Raw genomic sequence first — 24,511 nt, 5'->3', positions numbered from 1 at the left:
CATAAAAAATAGAATAATTAAATGGACTAAATGCCGTAAAGGTTGCTGGGCGTTGGCCAATACCCAAAATGATAGAGATATGCCGAAGCGGAACGTTTTGTCCAAATATATCATCGCAATCGATATTTTTATGAGAAATCAATACCTAATTGTGCACAGATGTCCCTGAGGCAAGTGCGCGTTTCGTTGATTGACAGTGTGACGAAGTTGTTGACTATATCTTTTGCTGATACGCGAGGTAGCAAATACAACTCAGTTATAATCTTTCTCATTATTTATTTAACTACAATCCAGTTGCTACCCGCGCCGCTTTATTCATTTCTATTTCTACTTCATGCAATCTTATCTCCGTTCACATTACGCGCAGTTGTACAAATATCATAAGAGCATGTCAATCAACTCAAGTTCCTCTACAAAACTCTCCCCGCTACTTATTCACTCGTGGCTGTCAATTACTAATGTTACAACAGCCACAAATCAGCATTTATTCCGCGTTATCTCATGTCAGTAATTTTTTTACAGTTTGTGACAAAAGAATATCATTACTCCTATCATTCACCAACTGATGAAACTTTATAAACATTCAGAACCAGGCAGGTAAAACAATACCACTTTGGATTTCCTCAAAGCTGCAAAAATAACAATTGAAATGAGTGTTCATTCTGCATCTTTTGTTTGAGAAAAATTAACTTTACAAGCCATGGCCTAAATGTGCAGCATGCAGTCTCTCTATTAACTGATAACAAATAATATAATAAAAAGACAATAACTTATGATAATAACAATAAATAAATCACCCACTGTTCACGATTAGAAAGCGCCAATATTTCTGATAAGAAAACAATACTTACATACCGGTGGTGTATGAAGAGCTTCAGTTCGCACTAAACGTTTGGTCGTGTCTACGCACGAATATACCCTAATTGTCTTCCTGTCGTATAAAATTACAAACCTACATCTTTATATGGAGAGAGGGACTGGTAACCATGGATACTAATGTGCGGAGTATTATAAAATGTTAATATTTCCTGTGTAGGCACCTCTATCAATTAGCCGTCAACCTGTATACGAGGCTATTGTATGTGGCTATCAATTAAGTCATAAGGCTATTGCGACTCACTTAACATGGCGTAGAAATAGACTTCTATACTCTTCTTGCACTCAGCATCAACTCATATATACACTAGCACAACAACAACTTGTCCACAATCGTGTGACGATAAGGGAGTTGTTTCTTTCCACCAACGTTCTAGGTCTAACTTTGGACTGTCCAAAGTAATGGTTTTGTATTTGCTTACTTAGTTTATAGTTAATCAATCTTAATAAGTTTTTACAATTCACAAAAGAGCAAGTGATAAATAATAATAATAATAATAATAATAATAATAATAATAATAATAATAATTTATTCGAGCATTAAATGTGACAGTTACATTTGTTAGCCCTCTATACTACAAATAGATAAATAAATAAATAGATAGATAGATATCACTATGGATTACTTCTTATACAGTGTTTAATAATACTTATTACAATTGTAAATAGTTCAATACACTGGGAGAACACACATTTTACTTTTATAGGATTATAGCTATATGTATCTAATGTGCCATGCTTATGGTACATATAATATAGCAGGAAGAGGCTACTTCAGTGTGGCAGATGCTCATTTCTTTTCGAAATTGCCCTCTGGATGTATTTACCAACAGCGTGCAATTCTTTCTCATTTTCTGGGCTTAATATGATTTTAACCTTCTCGTCACTGCTTGCTAGGTGATGCTTGTCACATTTAGGGAATAGTTACAACATGCCCTCCCTCTCTTTTACATCAGAGCAATTAACTTTCTTGATTGCTGTCAAGGAGACTTGTTAAGTGGCAGTGCCTGAGCAGTTATGCAAACAATTAACAGCCATGTAATCAGCCTTTAGATTTCATCACAAGGTGGCAGAGGATCAAATGACTGTTTATTTATCCAAATACATATCTGTGAATATCTTGTGAAAAATCAAGCTGTCGCCCTAATAGAGGCTAGGCCGATAGTTTCTATTGGGAATGAGCCCTAAGCCATTTATAAGCCCAGAGTGTAATGTACTTTAATACTGCAATGTGACATTGGAGATGGTCGGTAATCTCCGTAACTCTGTCAGTAATAAATAGCATAACGTTGATTGCCTTTGACAAAATGTCTTGGCTGCTTGCGGATGAAACCACATAGAATCGCTACGGGTGACGTCACAACCAGTAACTCGACCCTGCAGAGCAGAGGCCATTGCAATTGGCGGTTTTCGCAAAACGGATAAAACTCCACAATTCGTCTTAACTTTTCGATCTGAAATTCGAGCTATTTCAGTTCAAAATAAATCTATAGTAGTTACTTCAGTAAAATTAAAGTTGTCAGTCGCGCCCCTCCTGTTATAAAACACGCGCTGTACTTAATTTAATAGAGCTAATACTAATTAATATCGTGTCAGTTAAAGTGGAGAAACAATTTGGTCTTCAAGTTTTAACTGATTTTTAAGGTATAGTACTGCTGTGGATCAGGCCCCGGGTGTGGGGTGTTAACATACAATCCAACTGGAGATTTAGAATTCCGCCCCCCCCCCCCCAAAAAAAAAAAAAAAAACTTAAAATTACAGGGTTGTTACACATAAGTTACCCCCAGTTCAGGGGCAGTCCAACCCTGCACATGTGCGTATATTTTAAAGTTGTCAGAATTTTAAAGAATATGTTGACTTGCCTTCACGAAGACTTATAACTGGCATGCAGTTGCCGGTAATGTCTGGTTTCCTATTATGGCAATTTAAGGCACATTAATAGCTGTTTACGTTGCTATCAAATTGATGCCTTGGATATAATTGTGATAAGCTCCTTAAATTTGCATGCGGCATTACAAGCTTTTGAATAATTGGTGTCATATAAGATCTGCCCCTACTACAAAAAAAAAAAAAAAAAAAAGAACGATACCGACGTAAAATACCGGTGCCGAAATATCGCAAACGAACGGCTCTGACCCACCAAGCGTGTGTTATACCCACAACTTTGAGCGTGTAAAATCACCCTGTTTCCAACGTATGAAAATGAAGATACAAGCTGCTCATGAAATTTTTGTACGAGCTCTAAACATTCCATCTCTTTTCGGGTGTGCGAACGTACATGAACGTTTGCCTGCGTATATGGCGATATTCTTACGAATCCCTAACGTTTGTCTCCCTACTGGTAATTTTTCTCATACGTTCATGCTATACGCACGCCAGGTGTGACATTGCCTTAATGACTCGTTGTACTGAGTTCCTTAAGATACCGCGGGGTATATTCTACTCTAAGGGTTCTTATATATCCGTCTACTGAAGAATCAAGGTTCGGTACATGATTCCCTACTTGGGTTATGCCCGGAGAGAAAAGTAACACAACACCACAGTTCCGATATAAAAACTTAACTCTCTATATCGGAACATTGATAGCTGAATATCTGGGCCATGTTTGATGGCCACGATTGGGACGAAGATACGCTGAATTACTTCTTGAATATTAAATATTATTTTGAATAAACTGTAAAAGAGAGAAAATGTCAGGATTAGGTCCCAAGTCAACGTACTTTCGGATGAGAGGTTCACACTCCCCCCCCCCCACCCACCCACCCATGGTGCTGGCCGTCTATAAGTCAACACCCAATTAGTTATAAAACAGTCTCGTTCGTGGTTCGACACACCACACAACATTAAAAAAATCAGTAAGGGGGAATATTACAGCACATCTGTGTACAATACTTGATGTTGGACAATGGTTCACTTGGGGTTCCAGATAGAAGCTGCAGCATAAATACACGCATGTTTGACTGACTTTTCAATAAGAATTTATGTATGAATCTAGTGGACATAAGGACTAGAAAATAAACTGAAATTGAACATTTTTTGTTATTCCACTTTGTTTTCATTTTCGTTTTTTTTTTCAAAGCTACATCACCTAATGTTACTCTGCCTTCAAACTCATAGTCCAACGTCATTTCAGCTTTGTGTTTTCCAAAGTATATATTTCCAGCAAAAAGTTATCAAATCAAGCATTTATGTCTATTCACAGTATAGGCCTATTTCTGTCGCCTACTCAGTGATACGCCTACTGAGACGCGCCATTTTCAATCCTCTTATAATAATCTCCCGAATGGTATAATTTTGATTCCACTCCCGCTGACAAATCCGTTTCCAAAGCCAATCTTCTTGGGAGTTTGCCAATGGATAAAAACACCAGGCTTAGAATCAATATATTACAGGGAATCGTTTACCCGTTCCACTACAAATGAGAAACATTTCACTGAGCACATGTATGGCTAAGACTGGCATAGACCAACAGAGTTTCTTCGTTTTAAAAACATATACTCGTTTTTGAGCGAGTTTTTCTGCTCCTGCCATGCTTTCATTATCACTGATTCACAATATATAGGTCCATCTAGCATTTTATTATTACTAAAAGTAAGCGAGCGGTTGTCCAAGTGGAACTTGACTTACTCCCGTCTAGCAACTTAAATCACTGAAAAAATTACAAGTAAATTTATCTGTTCTGACACACACACATACACACACACACATATATGGACAACATGTTAAACCTTCGTTACTCGCAGCACCATGTCATATTCTCCTATCGATCTTGTTTATTTTTACTTAAGTAGAAAATTTGCAACTTGTCAGGAAGCGAGCACGATGTCTAACGTCTAAGAAAATGTTTATTTTAAATGGCGCAATAAATAGTTTGAGGCTACTATCGCAGTGTCGCCCGTCTTTAAAAATTGGAAAAAAATCGTGACGTCTTTTGCAGCATGTCATTATTTAAAGTTGTTTGAGGTTTTTGTAATTTTTTTATTAATAAAATCTTCATTTCAGTTACATTCATGATTAGTTAGACGATATCGTGACAAGGCACACGACACGCTGCAAAACAGGATTTTCTTGGAAAGTAATTTGCAAAATATTCATTACCAAGCATTGAGAAAAATACGATATTGAGGTCAAAATATATCAGTAAAATAAACGTGCGTCTCGTAATATCCCCTTAGCGCAGTCTTATGATTCTAAGGATTTAAAACGTGCAGATATTTTCCAAAGGGTTGTTATTGTCAAAAATATTGTTACTTATATTTTCGTAACTTCGTAATTTCGTACTTATATTTTCGAAAACTGTTGTTGCAACTTTGAAACATAAGCTGAGTGTTTTTAATGACTTCGATACAAGATTCGTGTGAGAACAGAAAATGCAGGCGATCACTACCCGTTTGCAGGGCCGCAGATGAATTATGTTTTTTTTTCTTTTTTTTTTCAGCACGAGCAGAGAATCGTGTCATGAATTAGACAGAGACATCTGTGAATATGTAGTGAAATATCAATCTGTACTTGTGATTCTGGCAGACAGTGTTCGATACCCAGGGAACCTTCAATGGCAAACTTCATCAGCAGGGGCGGAACTAGGGTCAAATTAAGGGTAAGCTTCTTTTTTATGGCAGGCGTGGGGGGAAGGGTCAATAAGCCCCCCCCCCCCCTCCGCGGTTTGGGGTTTTGGGATCCTCCCGTCAGCAAATTTTGAAACATTAAGCATAAAATGTTGTAATTGAGTGTCATTTAAACCAAAGATTGGTCCTCCATTATAAGTTGGCAAACGTTTTATTTTCGAAACGAACACCAGCCGAGTTACCATTTTGTTGCTCATGTGAGCACCTTTGACTATCTGGCCTACCCAACTACCAAACTCGGCACCGAATGATCCCGAATTCACCGGTAGATCGGACCACACTACCCGTTTTCAAGGTGTGAGTCAGTACGCATTTCACAGTATCATACCCGGTAGACATTTTGAGATGAGATGCAGTACTTTCCAACCCCGCTGAGAATCATCGATCACCATCACACCGCGTACTAGGCAAGAGCGGTGTCGCGTCTGATATTTCGAAGCGCGTACTGACGCACTGCAACTGGTGAAGATGTTTTATACATAATAAATCTACATTGTTCGAGTCAACTGGGAAAATAAGATTATAAATGGTAAATCTGCGAGAATTTCAGTTATGTGCCCTTGTTAACCTTAATGACGTCGTGGTCAATGTCGCAGTTTTGGACCTTGGGAGAATAAAACAAATTTCGAAATTGTTAAACGTGCGTATTTAAGAGATGAAATAAGTTGGTAACCTCGTTAGAAACTGTTGATACATTTCGCTTTTTTTTAATCTAGTTTTGATGCATATGTGACAGGTTTGCGTGTCATCCTTGCTACACTGTTAAACCTACACTACAATATTCTTCATTCTTGTCTCAATAGATATACTCTTTCGCCTCTCTCGCCATCAAATACACTTGCCCTAAAGATGCTTTCAAAGAGTTCGACTTTCTATTGAAGGTCTTCTTTTGCTTAATGAAATGAATGCCAGTGACTGGCTACGTAATGGGGTTCATTCCCAATGTAACTAACGGTCTATACGTAGATCGATCCAACTCCGCAGGCTGTCTCTCTCTCTCAGAATGCAATTAACACGCCCCGGCATTGAGTAGAATGCAAAAAATAGCTTTTCCTTTTATTAGTACAAAGGAAACAGAAGGAGGCGTGTTAATCTTTTAATCTGATTGAATTCAGCGGGAGTCCCCGCGGAGGTGAATCGACATACGTAATCCGATAGTTTTATTGGTAATGCGCCCGTCGAGTGGTAAAACTCAAAATCAAAGACTATACGTGCCGTGCTACATGAGGTATGCACGGAATCTAGCTAACCCCACGGTTTTAAGTATGTTCTCTATGAAATAAACATCCCCATGGTGTATAACAATACATTAAAATGGGCTCAGAACGAAGAACCTGCCTAATGAAATAAATAGTGGTTGAGATTAGCGAAGACTGCCAACCAGAAAAACGCTGTCCTAAAATGTTATGCTGAGCATGGCGTGAATCGGAAACCGTTGTATGTTGTACACAAAAAGCTAGAGTTATCACTTTTGTCACTGAAGTTTAAAAAAAAAGCAATCGCGAATTTATCTTTAACTTTTTTCACTTTTCTGTTTTCTTCAAAAGTCTGGACATTCAAATGTCAGTATAATCACAATATGACCTATAGCTATAAGGTGGCAACTAAGCCTTTGAGTAAGATACGATCCCCTTACGCCACTCACCTCATAGAAAGTCAAAAGACATCAGAACGTTAACGTTCTGCGGAGATTGAGATAATGTGAAAAAATAAAAACACCTACCAGAAAACAGTTTCTTCTGACTCTCTTCTTCTTTGTATTGCTTCTGCTTGCTGTGGCGTAGTCTTCACTACGCAGGAAGTTATATATATACTGGTCGTGAAGTGGATATTTCCGCATCAAAAAAAAAAAAAAAAAAAAAACAGTGCTTCGCAACGTGAGAAAAGCAACTTGTTACTAATGAGTTACTGCTCTGAATGCTGGGTTTGAGCTCAAAGCAGACAAATTAATTCGGGGATCGAGGGAATTAAACTGCGCAGCCAAGTACAACACGGATTCACGGCACTGGCATCTATTTCCATGTTCACAGACAGAGAAAGAGGTTTTGACAACTGGGAGAAATGATGTGATAGGGAAACAGCTCACACCTAACATACAACACAGAAAAGCGTGGACCTTTGTCTTGTCAAGTGACGGTACGTCATTACCGGGTTCTGTAAGTCTCAGCACAAGGAAATATATTATAAATTATACAGACTGTACTTAGAAATATATGCAAGGCTGGAAAAGCACAGTGCGCACCCCCCCCCCCTCTCACACACACACACACACATTTCAGCTTAACGACCTAAATGAGACAAAAATTTATCGAAGCAATTTCTCCATACCTGTATTATGGTATAATTGACCTCAACGTGTAGTCTTTTATATTTTCCCAGCGAAGCCAGGCAGATATTTGCAGTCTTGTGTCTCCTCCCTCTACAGGCATAAACCTTTATCTCGCCGCGTTGTGTTCTTCTTTTGAACCGACGGAAATGTCCATATTCTGCGTCTAAATTTGCTTTCAATTGGTTTTCACTACAAAGAGTTATTGTTATATTGAGTCCAGCGGTTAATATATATATGCCTTATATTGACATGCTGATACCACCCATAAGATACTGTAATAGAGTCCGTCCTGTATTACATCTATAGTGCGACGTAAGAAAAACAAAATCTATGGAGGGGCTTATTAACTCGATTGAAAACAAATAAATGAGTCAAATTCGGTCCTTTAGTTCTAAATTGTATCCAAGAGGCTAGGCACTCAGTAAAACATTTGTGTTCTTTAAATATATTAGAAAATATTATAGCAAATATAAACCGAATTTAAATAATTAAAATTCATTTCTTTCTAACATTCAGTGGACACACGTTTTTGGTAGCCTCTTAAGGTTTTAAGCTTCAGATATTGGAGACCATAACAGAGCCAGCCAAGGGCACGTTTCGGTGCCACATTTGATCACGTCATGATGGACATTCACAGGTGTAGGACCAGAACAGAACATCTCAAACAATTTAGAACCAAGGTACAGAATTTGATTGAGGACCAGAATAGAGCCATAATTAACACACGTAGATATCTCGGGCCATGTCCAAACACCAAAACAAGTAATAGCCCAGTACTTCTCAATCCTTTTATTGCCAAATCAAATTTCAAAGAAAGTGAGGGGAGGGGGGGTCGGCTTCGCAACCGCGGAACCCCCTTCAAATAATCCTGGAGCCGCCCTTGTCATAACAATGTGTTAGGCTTTTCCTTTCCCCCCAAACATTAAAAGGGCTGTTTGCCTTTCCTTCATAAAGGATCAAATGAATAAATCACAAACGGTAAATATAACCTGTTTGGATTTAAATAGTAACCCCCACCCCCGCATTTTCCCTGCCTAATGCCTTGCGTTAGTCAACCGTTTAATTCTGAACTGTCGTGCCTCTACCTCTTTGTTTTCCTTTACTTATTGAGAAAAGAATTGTTCTTCCCTCAAAGCAGTACCTATATCATAGCCTTTGGACTAAAATTCCCAAAAACAAAAAAGGCAAAAACGTTATTTATTGTGAAACGAAATTTTCTTGTCTCAAAGTTGTATTTGTATGCATATTAGCCTTTGAATTAAGTACCTCAAAAGAAAAAAAGCTATTTTTGTGAAAAAAAAACTGTTCTCCTCTCATAGCAGTTTTCATATCGATTATATTACAATCTTTAGATTACAGTCTGTGTGTGACGGTTTTGTTACAGAGCGTTCAAGACACGTGCGCCATTGCTGTCCTGATTTTGATACCTCTTTCCATTTCCCTTTCTATCTTTACCACTGCACACACATAACGGTTTGACGTAACTTCCTTCGTTGTAGAACCAATTAAATGGGGTTCAATGTGTCATGTGAACAATAGAGCTGAAATAGTACTGAAACTCCTAGCGTGATCGAGGCAATGTGCTCAGGAAGCCATTGCAACTGCTTTCTTTCAGGAGCGTTCAGACCGTTCACAATGAGGTTTTTCGACCTAGCTTACACTAACTCCAAGGGGATGGATATTCGCTGAATGCAATCACATTAGCAGGCTAAAACACCCCCTCCTGGCGTTGGGTAGAATACAAAAACGCTGGTGATTATACGAGTCCGTTGTAAACGAAGATCCCTGTCAGTCTACTAACTGGACTAAATTCAGCGAGATTGTGCGCAGTAATTATGTCGAATGTTGTTAGTCATCTAGTAAAATAAGAATGATAAATATGAATAAAGCTGATACTGGAACTTAATTTAGCGAACTTGAAACCTTTAATTCACTTGGTCTCAGGTTGAGACTGCATGCGACCTCGGTCAGTTGCTAAAAGTAAGGCGACATTCACAACAGGCTTAGCAATTACATCTCAGACACGTAGGCCTACTGCATGGGTGGCGCGTGTGGTAGGCGGGGAGATCAATAATTAAGAGATTATGCGGCATTGTTTTCATGTAGGGGCGGCCATATTTGATTCGCGGACTAGTTAGTCCGAGGATCGTCTGTTGTGAATGCGGCCCAAGTTTCAGTGTTAGATTTACGAATTTATCAGTCCCTGGTATTGTTGAACTAGTTTCAGTAGGCCTACATTATATAACAGAACCTGCATTGCGTTCCAATTGTGAAAGATGTAGGCGAATGATATATTATCTGAAGACGACTTGTTAATTGTCAAATCATTATTAGAATATACCTGTACACTATATAACGCGTCTTACTTGAAAGATCTAATGAAATTTGTCACTGCATAGATACATGTAACATTGGTCAGTTTCACACACACACAACACAAATATTACCAGAGCCCTTCAAAATCACTGGCCCACGATAAAAGTTTTTTTTTTTTTTTTGTAAATCAAAACTAAAAGTAACGTAGTCCAAGTTTCCTCATAAAGGTATTTTTGTGAAACGCAACTCAGTTCGTCAGCTTAGTTTTAGAAGGCTAATATTATCGCAAAAAATCTTTGCTCAACGGTACTGCAGTTATAACTTTCTCCACATTTCCATTTGATTGGAAGACATTTTGAATTAAAAAAAACTGTCAGACAAGCACTGCAACGAGTGCCACAGCTACACGAACGTAAATGCACCGATATAGCCTAGTTCCCTCTACTAGAGCCACAGATTGATTTTTCACTAGATATTCACAGATATAACTCTGGTTAAATTCGCCGTTAACCTCTGTACAAGGCCTCAGCAGAAATGTCCGCATAATAATAACTGCGGCCCTGGTAGTGGGTAAGAATCTAGTGGGTTGAAGCTGAGATTATATGTGACCCAGGTCCACGTCTCAGCGGTCTCTGCGATGTGGTAACTGGTCTCCGATGGCACAAGGCGGACCAGACAGGTGTGCAACTGTGTGCTCTTTAAGTGTTCACACTGCTGGTACAAAAACACTGGAAATAGGACAGGGGAGGGACCCTCCGAGGGTGCATGGCTCAGTTGGCATTGTAGGCAGCCCCCCCTCCCCCCACCCCCCAATAAAAAAGCGAAACGAAGCAGAACAAATACTTTTTTATTTTTACCATTTACCGTCAAGCAGAATAACAGATCCGTAAGTGAACAAGAAAGATTTAAATTTTCTTGACATTACGATGTAAATAATTCAAGAACATTACTTGCTATACTAAGAATACGTTCATATATGTCAGTGAGTATATATTTGATGGCATGCCTACTGAAGCTGGTAAACGATAATTAATTATCCCCTAGCAGCTTCAGTAGGCGTGACAGACATCTAAGCTGCTTAAGTCAATTGCAATTTAGCAAAAAATCCTCTTATAAATAGATCGATCCACAGTTAGCACGATAGGGTCTGGGAATGGTCCCTATGTTTATTAATGATTGAGGTAGTGATTTGGCTCCACATCAGTTGCCATGAAAGCACTCCTGTATATGAGGGCCTGGAGAGCGCAGGGACGTCCTCGGAGAAGTCTGAGATTTGGTCTCAAGTTGTAATAAATATCACCTAGTATGCCCATTACTGTTGTGGCTTCTCTAATATTCTCCAGACACCCCTGGTTTTAACCCTAAATTCCTTCACCGACACCTGAGAATCCACCATTTCCAGCAAATCACAAGAGATTCTGAAAAAATTCAGTTTGCGTGTTTTGAGGATTGCACTTTAGCTGTTATATACCGAGTCCAATATCAATGCAATGTGTGCTACTTTGTATAGGAGTGACCAGTAGTATACATGAGCATTTCGCAAGAGAGACTTGTTTTAAACATCATCCAGAATATTACCCATAGATCTTATTATCATACTGACTAGATATGAACTACATGTATGAGAACATATACTATCAACACAAGCCAATCTTCATTTCTAATGTCACATCAGAGATACTGATAAAGGATGTGTACACTTGGATTATAGAATAGTTATGCTCTACAAACTAGACAGCCCAGATTCAGTCATGTTTTGGCAAGTTATCTCTGAAGCTCAGGGTGTGTTTTGGTGGAGAACCCTATAACTACATTGCCAACTGGATCTTTAAGGTTCCCTTGGTTCCTGCATGTTGAATGGCCTGTATGGCTTCAGGGAAGGGGTACACTTTGCTGACGAGTTTGTTGACGTCAACTTTCTTAGTTGCCAGCAGGCTGATAGCAGGTTGGAATGGTCCACAGCGAGAGCCAATGATTTTCACTTCTTTAATGACAAACGTTGCAGTATTAAACCCTGCGGAATCCATAGCACATGTGGTCTTCAGTACAACTGTCCCCAGAGGGCGCACCAAGTCCCCAGCCATGACAAGCCCACTCGGATGCCCACAAGCTTCCACCACCACATCAAATTTTTCAGAAAACTGTGTGGTCACTTCAGCTGCACAATCCCTCACATTGACCCTCTCCACACTAGGTGGTGCCAGCTTCATTTTATTGTCATGGCGACCAAACAAGACGAGCTGTGAACATTGCTGTGTTGCTAACACCTCTGTAATGAGGAGTCCCAGCTTCCCATCTCCAATGACCGCCACTGTGTCTCCTGTCTTGATAAGACCTTGCTCTACTATTCTACAGGCAGCAGCCAATGGCTCCACAAAGCAAGCTTCCTGGTCTGTTATCTCGTCTGGTATCTTATGGAGATTGCAGACTGGCAGGGTGAGGTATTCCGCGTACGTCCCATCCTTCTTCAATATCCCCAGCACCTCTCTGTTAGGGCAGTGGTTACGGCACATCACAGACTCCCTGTCAGCACAAATTGTGCAGTCGTCATAGTGACACGCCATATTGATATCCCCGCAGACCCTCGCCCCTTTTGTGAAACCACTGCTAGGGGGCGCACTTTCAACCACGCCTACAAACTCGTGGCCTATGACGCCCGTGAAGCCCATGTAACCTTTGAGGATCTCCAGGTCTGTGGCACAAATCCCTGCACGGAGCACCTTAACCAAGGCCTCCTCTGGCTTAGGGCAAGGCACTGGTGCTTCCAACAGTACCGCCCCTGAGGCATTCTCTTCGTTGTCTCCAGTGGCCACTTTCACAACCCTCATGTCAGGATTCTTCGTTGCAACTGGTGGTGAGTGTGTGACCAATAGTTTCTCTTAGAAATTCAAAACCTGAAATAAATTAGTATACATACAGTATTGGTGAAAGCAAATATATAAGAATGCAGCAGCAGCAATATAATAAGGAAGATATGAAACTGTATTGGTATGTAAGCTAGGCCTTCCTTAATTCTTACTTTCAATGTTACATGTACAGGTAAAAGTACTTGTACTGGTAATTTCTTTAGCATTAAATGCACCATCACCACAACTTAATAGTTACCATTATCATTTAATTTTGTCGATTATACTTGATGTGACAAATAGAGTATATATCGCTTCTGTATTTTCTCTATGTGAATATCACACCCACGCACGTGCGTGCGTGCCCTCAGGTGCGGGCCTATTTTATCATATATATTAGGATGAGATATATACCGGGTAGTTCGTATGTTAAAGGTTTTTTATTTGTATATTTCATCGGTGCGTTCTATTTAATTTTGTATTTTATACTCAATTATCTGTACCTCATAAACAATCGCAGCCCATTAATGCTGTTTTAATAATTGAAATAAACACAGAGCCTCCGCACTTATTTGCAAAACGCAGAATTGCCTCCTAACTCGTAACTGGATCTTAACAAGTCTCCCAAAATCATTTAAGTTCAAAGCAGAAACTCCAGAAAGGTTAATCTCTCAGATTCCCCCCTCAACTCACTTCCAAATTGTACGCCCTGTGTGTCGTCCTTGACATACATTAGTCGACCTTGACCTCCGTAACAGCATTTTGTAAATGAGAAATGAAACATGTTGTAGCATTGAAATGGATTCATAAAATCTAAGAAAATAAACGTGACTTCGTGAAAAAAATGTTGTATAAAACTGTGATCAGTTAGATGGTTATTTGCAGTATCAAATAAATGAGTTTAAATACCAAACTAAATGTAATAATGGTAGTTAGCCTCTGCATTCGTTTGTAGCCAATCAAAATCTTTATCAAGTACGAAACTAAGACTCTAAAAGTTGAAAAATGGCGACCAGACCGTAAAGTTACGTTAAAGTAGAAACGTAATTTATACTGTATTTTCTCACAATAATCAACTGAAAGTTGGCGAAAAACAACCACGCTATGAGTTCTATTCATTTCGTAGTTCACCCTCTGCCGGGAACGGAAGAGCAGTTAAACGAGAGGTAAATTTTTAGTGGCGAAAAATGGGTCGTCTGTCTGTCTGTCGGTTGCACAATGGAATCAGAATGTCGGTGCGTGTTTTATACGAAATAGAAAGTTGTGGGGGATTTCCCCCATGACTTTCATCATCTACGTATTATTGAATCTTTGAATAGGTCTTCAACCCATGAAAGATTTGTTTGAAAACAGTCCCACGTTTTATTATGTACAATAGTAATAATACAGTAAGTACACTACACGGGAAGTTGAAGGTCGGTCATTAATTTTATATGCCAGTAGCCAGCAGTAGCATAACTACTATGGGTTGAGCTTTCAGACATGGCAAAAACTCTGGAGCCTTACTGGTCCTTTTGACCAGCTGCCCAAAAAATCTATTGGTCCTACCAAAATTTTTATATCACCAATGTGACAATTTCCCTAAATATTAAAGACTGCTAAATGATAAGGCTATTTTGTTTATGGTGGGGTAGTGTACATGTGCCCCCCCCCCCCCCCCCCCCCCCGTCTGTGAATGAAGCTTTAGGGGCTCATCTCCACAAAAACTTTCAAAAAATGAAACTAAAAAGTGTTTTCAATTGCTTTCTCACCAAGAAAAAATTACAATAGTTTCATTTAAAATGAATTTGTGTATGTGTGTGTAGAATCCATCAAGTGGTATAAATTCAGATTTCGATGCCTGCATTTTCTGGATTAATTTTGAGGTCTAGTTTCATCTTTTTTTCGACAACAATGTAGAAACATAAGGTATACCATATTCTGCTACAAACTTGATTGCCAACACTCAAACATTTTGCCTTTCCTTTTTTCTCTAAGACTGAAAGAGGTTGCTGAGAGGATCAGTCACCATGGTTACAACAGCCCCCCTGCATTGAGCACGCTCTGGAACAGCCGTGTGACACAGGTGGCCGTGGGGCCAAGTCATGTGGCCTTCTTGCTGGAAGTAAGATATTTTCCCTCTCTCCCCCACTCACTCACTCTCTCTCTCACACACACACACACACACACACACACACACACACACACACACACGCTGTCTCATACAAAATTATGCAAGTTGATTCTCACTGTTTGCATGGGCTAGTAAAAGACATAATTACATTACAGTACATTGGGATATGTTGATGTTAAGCTGGACGCACACTATTGACGGTTGTGTATGATAAGATTTAATCGTTTCAGGATGGCCGAGTGTGTCGTTTACCATTCAGTATCCTATCAGAAAGGTTGGACCTGAGCAAGTCAGACCAGAAAGCGTATGTATCCTGTCAGCTTTTAAGTGGCATGCTTCTAATTACAGAGATATGTTTTCAGAAAAGGAGCTTCAGATTGTAGCTACTGATTCATGTCTGGTATTTTGCCTGCTTTAACAAGTACACGGCATTAATGGGCCCTATCCTCCTCTGAATATAAGACATTGCTAGACTTGTCCCTACACTTGGATTTGATGGTTTTTACCATTTCTCATTAAATATAGATCTCATATAACGTTCAGACTGCCATGACTGCCTGTATATTTGAAAAATTAAACAGGTCCTTATATAGGGGTTTAATCTTTTTTCTATCAAACAGTCTGAATAAACAATGATAAGTAGCTTTGCAAGATGAAGACAAAGTTAATATGGCTTTGGGACTGTTACATATGCAGATATTTCATTTTCAGTTTAATACATTAATTAAAATTTTAGTTAAACTTGGTTAAACTCCAGGATGTCTCTCGGTGGATTTTTTTTTTTTTTATTTGAATGCTGATAAAAGTCGTTGATTGCAGTGACAAGAATTGTGTAACTACTACCTGTCTCTGTTGTTAGTTTAACACCAACGAGTCCTCCTTGCCCCAAAGTGTAAACAGCTTTGTGCCGATAAGTAGACACATTTTCAAGATTTAACTGGTCCAGGCTTCTGTAGTGTTGGTTTTAGTAACATTCCAAACTAATTGGCTTTTTCAGTAGAATTCCAAAATTCCAAGAATTGAAATCAATTTTGAGGGGACTTTCCTGGAGCCCAGCTGATTAGTTTTGTCACACAATAAATGTTCAGAGGTAAAAAAGGGGGGTGGGGTCATGTGTATATTAACGTTTGTAGGGAGGGGGGGGGCTGGTTGACACTGAAGGCTGTGATGACATTTGGAATGTTTCAGTATAATGTATTAGGAAGCATGCCTGTCTGTCTGTGTTGTCTCGTCCACTATTTGTCCACTGTCTGTCCACTACAGTTACTAACTAGAAAAAAAAAATGATTCTGCCAAAGAAAAGGTTTCTGGTGGTGGAAGAACAATTATACTTTATCTGATAGGGTGACGAAGTCACAGGTCAATTCTGAAAATAATAGAATCCTGGGATTTGATAAGTGCCAAAATAAGTTATATTTGAGAAACAATCCATTGAACCTTGGTAGAGGGATCCTTACCTTCTTGCTGAAAAAAATTTTCTTTGCCTCAGTTTGTCTTTAAGCAGCCATATCCACAATGACAAAAAAAAAAAAAATGATCTGATTTATTTCAAAGTTACTGAAAACCTTTTTGTGTTGACCAAAAGTGAGAAAATGAAATGAGCATCACAGATCAAAAATGTGAGAAGAAAAAAAAAAGACAAAACAACTATACATATAGATAAACTATGTACTTTAGTAGTTAAGGGTAGTTAGGACGTCACTAAAGCAGCCATTTTCTCTCCCATAGCTCCACCAATCCTGCACAGGGAGGCGTAGCGCGCCAGCGGGGCGGCACTCGTTTTGCTGACGCTCAGGCGCTGTTATTGGTTTCTGATGCCGCAGGTGCTGTGGCCATACAGGAAGTTGGGTGAGCGCATTTATTCTACATATGCCGGCCACAGCTTCTGACTCTTTTTGCTTACTGTATGCAAATGTATATTTATATATATTATATAATTATGTATACCTACACTTTCAGGGTCTTACGCCTGACTGACTGGCTTCAAACTGATCATGAATGTGTTGGCATTGTAGTCTTTTCACATGTTTTAGGTTAGGGGCGAATTTACTGTTCTTTCTTATGGATTGAATTAAAATTATTCATGGGATTGGAATTCCTTTGCCTTAGAGATTATTGAATAACCTTTTTTGTATTTAATTCTGTTGATCAATTTTATTTTTGTACTCTTTACATTTTTTATTTACACAGATTGATTTGATAATTTTGATTTGATCCAAAGTTTTGAAAAGCAAAAAAAAAAAAAAAAAAAAAAGCACTATCCCTGTGCATTGCAATTCTATTTTATAATGTGTCGTGGACTACTTCTTTGTGTCACATTCAGAATACTCTGATATTGTGGTGTGTGTGTGTCCCTGTGTCTTTGATTGTCTTTGATATGTCAGTGAGTGAACAGGAAGAAAAACTTATGTTAAATACAGGAGTTATAGCCATAGTTCTCCTCAAACTAGATCATGTCAAATGTTTGCTGGGATGTTTAATCATTGTGTTTGTTTGATAAGCCAATTGCTGAAGAATTTCAGATAAATGAATGGTCTTCCCAGAAGCTTTGATATCTTGCCATTTTATCCAGCTTTAAAGTGTTGATTTATGTGTATATTTAGTCAGCAATAAACTGTCTAGGTCTTAAAAATTCATTTATTCTCAGTAGTAATAATAATAATAATAATAATTTATTTTAAGTCTAAAATTAATAAAAGTTTGTTAAGTAGTCTTTACAAGAATTCTTACATACAAGAGACATATATACATAGTATAATGCACAGCAGTAAGACGTAAATCAAATAAATGCAGTAATTATTAACAATTAAGGCAAACACATTAAAAACTCATTTCCTGACCATGAGGCCCAGTTGTTATTTAGGTGGGCCACCAACTTGGGTCAGAGGAGAATGAAAATTTTGGTTTTGACTTTTAGAAGACTTCTATAATAAAATTCTTTTGTGAAACTTAACCCGGAATAAGAAGTCATTGACAAAGATTCTGTTTAATTTTGAGAAACTCGACCCAGAATAAGAAGATCTCATTTAAAAGTGATTTTCACCATCACTGACAGAGATTATGTTTTTTCAGACGCTGGGGAGCCATGAACAACACGCCCTCCAGCTCGCGGGGGACCACAGGACAGGCGGCAGGGAGCAGTCTGACTCGTGCCCCTCCACGCCCCCACGGCCGTGTGGTGAGAGCAGCAGGGCGCGGCAGAGGAGGGGTCATAGTGGGGTCAAGGCCACTGGTCCCGGCCAGTGTGGTGCCAGAGGACTTGATTAACCAGGTGAGGTGACTGCTAGAGGGCGCTTTGATCCAAGACAGGGAGGTTCAGATAGTAGTTATAGCATGCACTAGGCTCTTTCAATTCATCTTTCCACAGGTAATGACACATTGGGGATTAATTGTTAATTAACAGGTGGCATTTCCTCTAGATGTGGTAGCATGCATTTTTATATATAAGCAATTTTTATATATAAGTGGAATAACTAAATATAATTAGTATTATTCTGATTAGGTTATGTTCTTTTAAGTCAAATTCTTAAACTAGCTAAATGAATGCTTCTTTTCTTCTATTCAGTGCCAGGTTGTGCTGCAAGGAAAGTCTAGAAACTTAATTATCAGAGAACTACAGAGAACAGTAAGTTTACAGTCCTGAACATTGCTTCTTTTGTTTTTTATAAGGTGTTCTTTTATTGAAATGCACTTTGGTTTTCACCGATAGTGATCTTTACTCCAGGTTCCTTCTTGACTCTTTGTTTTATTATAAAATTTAATACATCCACAGTGTGTTGCCTAATGTTATACAGTTCCATCAGAATCCAGATGTAAGTTTAATTCATTGTGCTGCACAGTTTATAACCTTAAGGCATAATGTCTCTTTAGAATCTAGATGTCAATTTGGCTGTCAACAATCTTCTGAGCCGTGATGATGAAGGTGACGAGAATGATGAAGATAGCCAGGATTCCTATATGCAAGGTAACTGGGAATCTTTGCTGTCTCACCTGGTAGTTGGATGTACTGTCCATAGAAAGTGAAGTTTTCTCGTGTCTGGAAGAAATATGATCGATGATTTGATGTGCTGTAATATTCAAAAGCTGTGTTTCACCTTTCATGCCTATTTTCCAAATGCAGTTCCCTGTTAATGATTGGTTGTTATCTTTGGTTTTGTTCCAGATGACCTGATATCGCTGCTTGATGCCGGCATCCATGCTGACCACCCTGGTTACATTATAGACGCAGACGCCATGTTTAACGAGGACATGTTTGGCTACTCTAGCTTGAGGTCACGTCCAAACAGAGGGCGGGGTACCAGTGAGTAGACTTAATGCATTAAAAATAACCAAATAGTAACCTTTAACATTCTGTGATATCAGCAATGGCTTCTCATCAAAGCTGGTAAAATTAGAACTTGGCTGGTTTATTTTGAATATTTGTTGTTAGTTTCTGACCACTATTTTGTGTTATAAGATTATTAGACCTTGGTGGAACAAAAGGCCCACCACTTGACCAAAGTTTTTTTTGGAAACTCTGTGTGTTGTAATACCATGATGGGGTATTAGTGCTCGCTTTGAAAGCAGAAAACCTTTCTTGATCATGATGGAACTCTTCTGTAATTAGAGATCATAAATAGAGTGCGTACAACAAAATGTGCCTCACTGTCTGAATTGCATCACTTTAACCGCTTCTGTTTTCTACCAACAGCAACTGACAGAGACAGCACTCTGGAGAGAGAACGCGAGTCCATGTTTCGACTGCGAGACCGGCGTTGGCTAGACAGCGCACTCCGTGATGAAAACGCCCTACGAAGTCTGGACCGCGACCGTACGGAAGGCCTTCTGGGGAACGAACCACTGAATAAAAAGAAGACCAACCCATCTCAGAACCCCATGTGTTTTGGAGAGGAGTTACAGTTCTGGAGTGTTAGGGTAAGATCAGGCATGGTTCTGGCCTTGGTTTCACAAAAAACTAACGTCAGGTTCCCTGGCTAAGAACTTAAATTACAAAGGTTACGTGGTCACCTGGGCACAACTTAGCCTATCAGGAGCAGTGTAACAGCACTCTCATCGAAATCCTAGTCAACTAGGCCACTGAACTGACTTAAGTTTTTTTGTGAAACTGGGACCTGGTCTGTTTGGGCTGGTCTGTCTTGGTACAAGCTGTCTCAGTGGACCATCTGGGTCCAGTTTCATCAACACTGGATTATGGTTGTTTTTAAGTGTTTTTCATATCTTCAGTGCCTTTATGATATACACCTGGTGGGAAAAAATTGTGTATTCTTCTGCATTTTGAGTAAATAATTAATAATTGGCATTATATCGCCCTGCTTCCATTATGGATTTCTCAAAATGCTCAGTGATACATTCTTGTTACCCAACAGATATATATTTATTAAAGGGGTTATAAGGATGCCAAAGAATTAAAAAAACTGTTGTGATGATTGTCCACTATACCGCAAAACCCGTGGTTTGCAACCTCACTAAAAGCAGGAAATATACAAAGAGTGGAAGTGGAGGAAAATTTTTCAGTTTTTTAAAATTAATTTAATTTCTTTTTCCTGGAATCGGTGAAAGTGAAACAAAACATGAGATGGTATAAATAACCTGTAGATGTCTCTGGTATCTTCCAGGACGGGCCTACCCCCAAGTTTATCCAGATAGCCAGCATGCACAGTGAGCTGGTGGCATTGAGCTCTACAGGTCAGCTGTTCCAGTGGAGGTGGATGGACATAGAGCCTTTCTACTGTGCTGAGGTGAGGCTCAGAAATCACCAAAACTATCATTGATTCATTTGTTTTAATCATAAAAAGCGTTAACAGATGCCAGTGAAATGAATACAATTCCATACATTTGCATTTAAAACAAGTGTTGACAAAAATTAAAGCTTAGAAGCACATTTCTTAGGCTGTCCTAATCTGCTGCAAGTTGATTTTGATTTGTTATTTTATTCAGTGTAGTGTAAAGAACCTGTAAATTGCAAATGGAAACATTTAATTTAATAAAATTATGATATTATTATTATTATTATAATTCCAGAGCCCTTACCTCCACCACCCTAAGACATCACAGCTAGGACTGGTGTCAGAGAAAATCATAGGACTGGCAACATGTAGTGTGAGGGCCTCTCTCTTCACAGAGTCTGGGAAGGTAAGTATGAGAGTCAAGAATGCTAAAAATATTTATTTATTTATTTATTTATTTATTTATTTATTTATTTATTTATTTATTTATTTATTTTTGGATAGACTTAAAGAGATTTTTAAAACATTTTTGTTTAGACTGTGCTATCATTAGGTTTGTATGATAAGCATACATTTTGTGTAATTTATATTAATTTATAATTGCATTGACTTACAGAATGTCAAAACGTTTTTGTGCAGAAAATGCTATCACAACTTTTGTATTTTAACTGTGCATTTTGATTTAAAATCTAAATTAAGTTGTAATTCTGTATAATGATTTCAACCACTGTATCTCAGGTGGCCACATTTGTTGATGATTCACTGGGGATAGTGGCAGCCAAGTTGGAACATGCTGCCCAGAGCTTTGCCGAATTCACCTCAGACAAAATTGTATCGCTCCACGCCTGCTCCCTGTATACGTGTGCCAGACTGGAGAGTGGGGCCCTCTATTGGTGGTGAGTTGAAACAGAATTTATTGCAAGGGGTGGGAGGGGTAAGGATTGGAAAAATGTAATTCTGCTGTTTATATTAGATAAAATGTAATATTGGTTTTAGTGATATAAGTTTTTCTTTAATATCAATAATGAAACAAGGTGTATAACTTCAAATTTCCTTAAAAACCTGAGTGTATAAATATTGTACTTGTTGTTTGAAGGGGAGTGATGCCTTTCGGCCAAAGAAAGAAACTGATCGAGAAAGCAAGAGCCAAGACCAAGAAATCCAAGCACAGTGCATCCACAGCCTCTGACATACTGTGTGGAAGTCAGGTAGGAGAGAGATTTGGGGGTGTGGGGGGGGGGGGGGCAGATAAATGAATTGAAAATTTACTAATATGACACTAGATAAAACTGAGAGATGATGTAAAGGAACCTTATGGTAAAAACAAGAGAGAGAGAAAGAGAGAGAGAGAGAGGGGGGTTTGGAGAGAGAGAGAGAGAGAGAGAGGTTTGTTACAGTGAGAGTGTGTGTTTGAAAGAGGAAGGAAGGGGGGTAAAAATGAATCAATCATGTAAATATTCTAACATCTCCAGCACAACATCCACAATACAAATCAGGATTAACATGTGCCCCCTGTATTCCAGTCCGTCGTTCACCCATGTCAACTGTACTATTCCAGGTCTGTCTGCGCAGCTGTCCCATGTACCACACTGGTGCGTTGGCCTTCACCACGGTGGGTGGGGTACCCAAGGTCGGTCAGCTGATGGAGAGTGCTTGGACTCTCAATGATAGCTGCAGATTTAAGATCAAAACCATTGTCAGGTAAGAGGCTGTGTTCACAAAACTGTAAACTAAGACTGTGTAATCTTAGACTTGATGTAAACTATTGTCAGGTAAGAGGCCGTGTTCACAAAGCTGTAGACTTTGACTTGATATAATCTTTGTTCTCACAAGGCACTGGTCAGTTTTATAAAGTTTCATGATGTCTTAGCGTATTTTGTTATGGCAATTACTCGGTTTAGTCTCACATTATATTGGTGAAATGTATGCCTATTGTGCATTTTGGTTGTGTTTCAGTGAGCCAAGAGTTGAGCTGAGACAGGAGAGTAAGAGTATGTCATGTGAGAGTAAACCTGACATGCCACCACCCCCATCTCCAGCCTCCTCGACATGCAGTGATCAGAGCGGACCCACCTTACGGAGCCCTGGCACTCTCAGTAAGACCAAGTAACACATGCTTGGGCACACACGCACATGCATGCACATACAGGCATAACCTAACACAAACTGGTATCTCTGACTCTACGTAAGACTTACACGAACACATGCATACAGGCACACACAAAACCCTAACTGTTATCTTGGACTCTGAGTGCAACTACCATAAGCTTGATCTTACTCACATACACATTTTATTAAAACTAACATATAGTTGCATGCAGGCAGGCACACGTACATGCAGGCACGTGCATAATTAAATACCTTGCCTTATACAAAGTGTATGTTTTGGTGATACAGCTGTCTGAACTCGATGGCAGCATTCATGGTGGATGCATCTTACTGAAAATTTTGCATTAAGAATGCTAATCCAAATCAGTTGTGTAACCAGGACATAATAAACAGCAGGAATCTGTTTTAAAACGTGTAAACAATTAGTAAGAGATATTTTAGACATTGTTGTGATGGAACAAAGCCTTCCATGTACTTCCGTGTACACACATTTTAGCATGCTTAGACGCGTACATCAACCTGTTAACTTCTAAACATCTCTCTCCACAGAGCGCAAGAAGCAGCAAACCCCAGTGAAAGAACTAATAGAGAACAAGAACGATGAGGAAGAGTGGGCATTGAAGGATGTCAGCTTCGTGGAAGATGTCAAGACAGTGCCCATGGGGCGCGTCCTGAAGGTGGACGGCGTGTACGTGGCGGTGAAGTTCAACAACAAGGAGGGAGAGACCAAGGACGATTCGGCAGTGCTGCTACAGGATTGTAGACTGATGAGGAAGGATGAGTTGATGGTAGGGGTTTTTGGATATGTTGAAGGTGGGGGGATGCAGAGGGGGGACTATTTGACTGTTAAATGGTTCTGAGGTTGAAATAGTCAGACATTTCAAATTTCTTGGCATACATATATCTGATGATCTTAAATGGCACATTAACATAGATGATATTGTCCGCAAAGATCAGCAAAGACTCTACTTTCTACGACGATTGAGGTCATTCTATGTCAACCAAGAACTGCTGGCAAAATTTTACCAGGCTGTGATTGAGAGTGTGTTAACACAATCTTTCACCGTCTGGTACAGTAGTGCTACAGTAGAGGACAAGAATCGCCTCAATCGCGTAGTAAAAACTGCCAGGCGCATTGTAGGTAGGGACCTGCCGTCTATTGAATGTTTGTATACGAGACGAGTGCTCAAGAAAGTAAAGTCAATCACGAGTGACCCTGGTCACCCAGCGAATAGCCTACTTATGCATATGTCAACAAGCCGACTGCGGTCATTAAAAGCAACCTCCACGCGCACTAAGAATAGTTTTTATCCATCAGCAGTACGTATTTTTAATGAACAAAATGTATTTTAATAATTCCACTGTATCACATTTTATCGACAGATCATACCAATTTTCATTTTATATTTGTATAAATATGACAATAAATTATTATTATTATTATTATTATAAAGATAAGAACTCAGGTTGAGCAGGTGTTTGGGGGGGGGGGGAGGGGGCAGATGGAACAGCTGTAGGATTGTTGTTTAAGTTAGGAACTTGGGGATTTTGTGTATATTCTGGGGGTGGAG

General features: G+C 39.2%; 2 protein-coding genes across 4 annotated transcripts in view; one reads left to right on the top strand and one right to left on the bottom strand.

Annotated features, from left to right (window-relative positions):
• Window positions 1-10,979: 10,979 nt before the first annotated feature.
• LOC106178995 (uncharacterized) lies at window positions 10,980-13,817 on the bottom strand. 2 transcript variants are annotated; one of them, XM_086994506.1, is made up of 2 exons: window positions 13,686-13,817; window positions 10,980-13,040 (listed from the first exon to the last, which is right to left on the bottom strand). In XM_086994506.1, exon 2 carries the CDS (start codon window positions 12,972-12,974, stop codon window positions 11,955-11,957), a length of 1,020 nt encoding a protein of 339 aa, XP_086850632.1. In that variant the 5' UTR covers window positions 12,975-13,040; window positions 13,686-13,817; the 3' UTR covers window positions 10,980-11,954. The 2 variants fall into 2 exon arrangements, with proteins under 2 accessions (XP_086850632.1, XP_086850633.1); XM_086994507.1 differs by lacking the exon at window positions 13,686-13,817 and adding an exon at window positions 13,496-13,675.
• Window positions 13,818-13,970: 153 nt separating this feature from the next.
• Window positions 13,971-24,511, top strand: part of LOC106179040 (E3 ubiquitin-protein ligase UBR5) — a 37,489-nt gene continuing 26,948 nt past the window's right edge. Inside the window, exons 1-16 of one of the 2 annotated variants that reach the window (XM_087019142.1) lie at window positions 13,971-14,158; window positions 14,970-15,096; window positions 15,336-15,409; window positions 16,834-16,953; window positions 18,178-18,376; window positions 18,671-18,730; window positions 18,976-19,069; window positions 19,268-19,405; window positions 19,796-20,019; window positions 20,721-20,843; window positions 21,127-21,237; window positions 21,570-21,727; window positions 21,928-22,039; window positions 22,390-22,532; window positions 22,788-22,927; window positions 23,490-23,728. In XM_087019142.1, the coding sequence (XP_086875268.1) occupies window positions 14,097-14,158; window positions 14,970-15,096; window positions 15,336-15,409; window positions 16,834-16,953; window positions 18,178-18,376; window positions 18,671-18,730; window positions 18,976-19,069; window positions 19,268-19,405; window positions 19,796-20,019; window positions 20,721-20,843; window positions 21,127-21,237; window positions 21,570-21,727; window positions 21,928-22,039; window positions 22,390-22,532; window positions 22,788-22,927; window positions 23,490-23,728 (2,124 nt within the window). In that variant the 5' untranslated portion in view covers window positions 13,971-14,096. The remainder of the gene's footprint in view (window positions 14,159-14,969; window positions 15,097-15,335; window positions 15,410-16,833; window positions 16,954-18,177; window positions 18,377-18,670; window positions 18,731-18,975; window positions 19,070-19,267; window positions 19,406-19,795; window positions 20,020-20,720; window positions 20,844-21,126; window positions 21,238-21,569; window positions 21,728-21,927; window positions 22,040-22,389; window positions 22,533-22,787; window positions 22,928-23,489; window positions 23,729-24,511) is intronic. The other variant, XM_087019143.1, reaches the window with a different exon arrangement.

This window comes from Lingula anatina, chromosome 8 (genome assembly GCF_051362555.1).
Source record: "Lingula anatina isolate TDL-2025a chromosome 8, LinAna3.0, whole genome shotgun sequence".
In the NCBI taxonomy this organism is placed as follows: domain Eukaryota; kingdom Metazoa; phylum Brachiopoda; class Lingulata; order Lingulida; family Lingulidae; genus Lingula; species Lingula anatina.
The sequence above is the reverse complement of the archived record's forward strand: the minus strand, read 5'-3'. Positions and strand labels throughout refer to the sequence as shown.

What these genes read in the sequence shown, in the direction of transcription:
- LOC106178995 (XM_086994506.1), bottom strand. Translation starts at nt 12,974, where the DNA reads ATGAGGGTTGTGAAAGTGGCCACTGGAGACAACGAAGAGAATGCCTCA.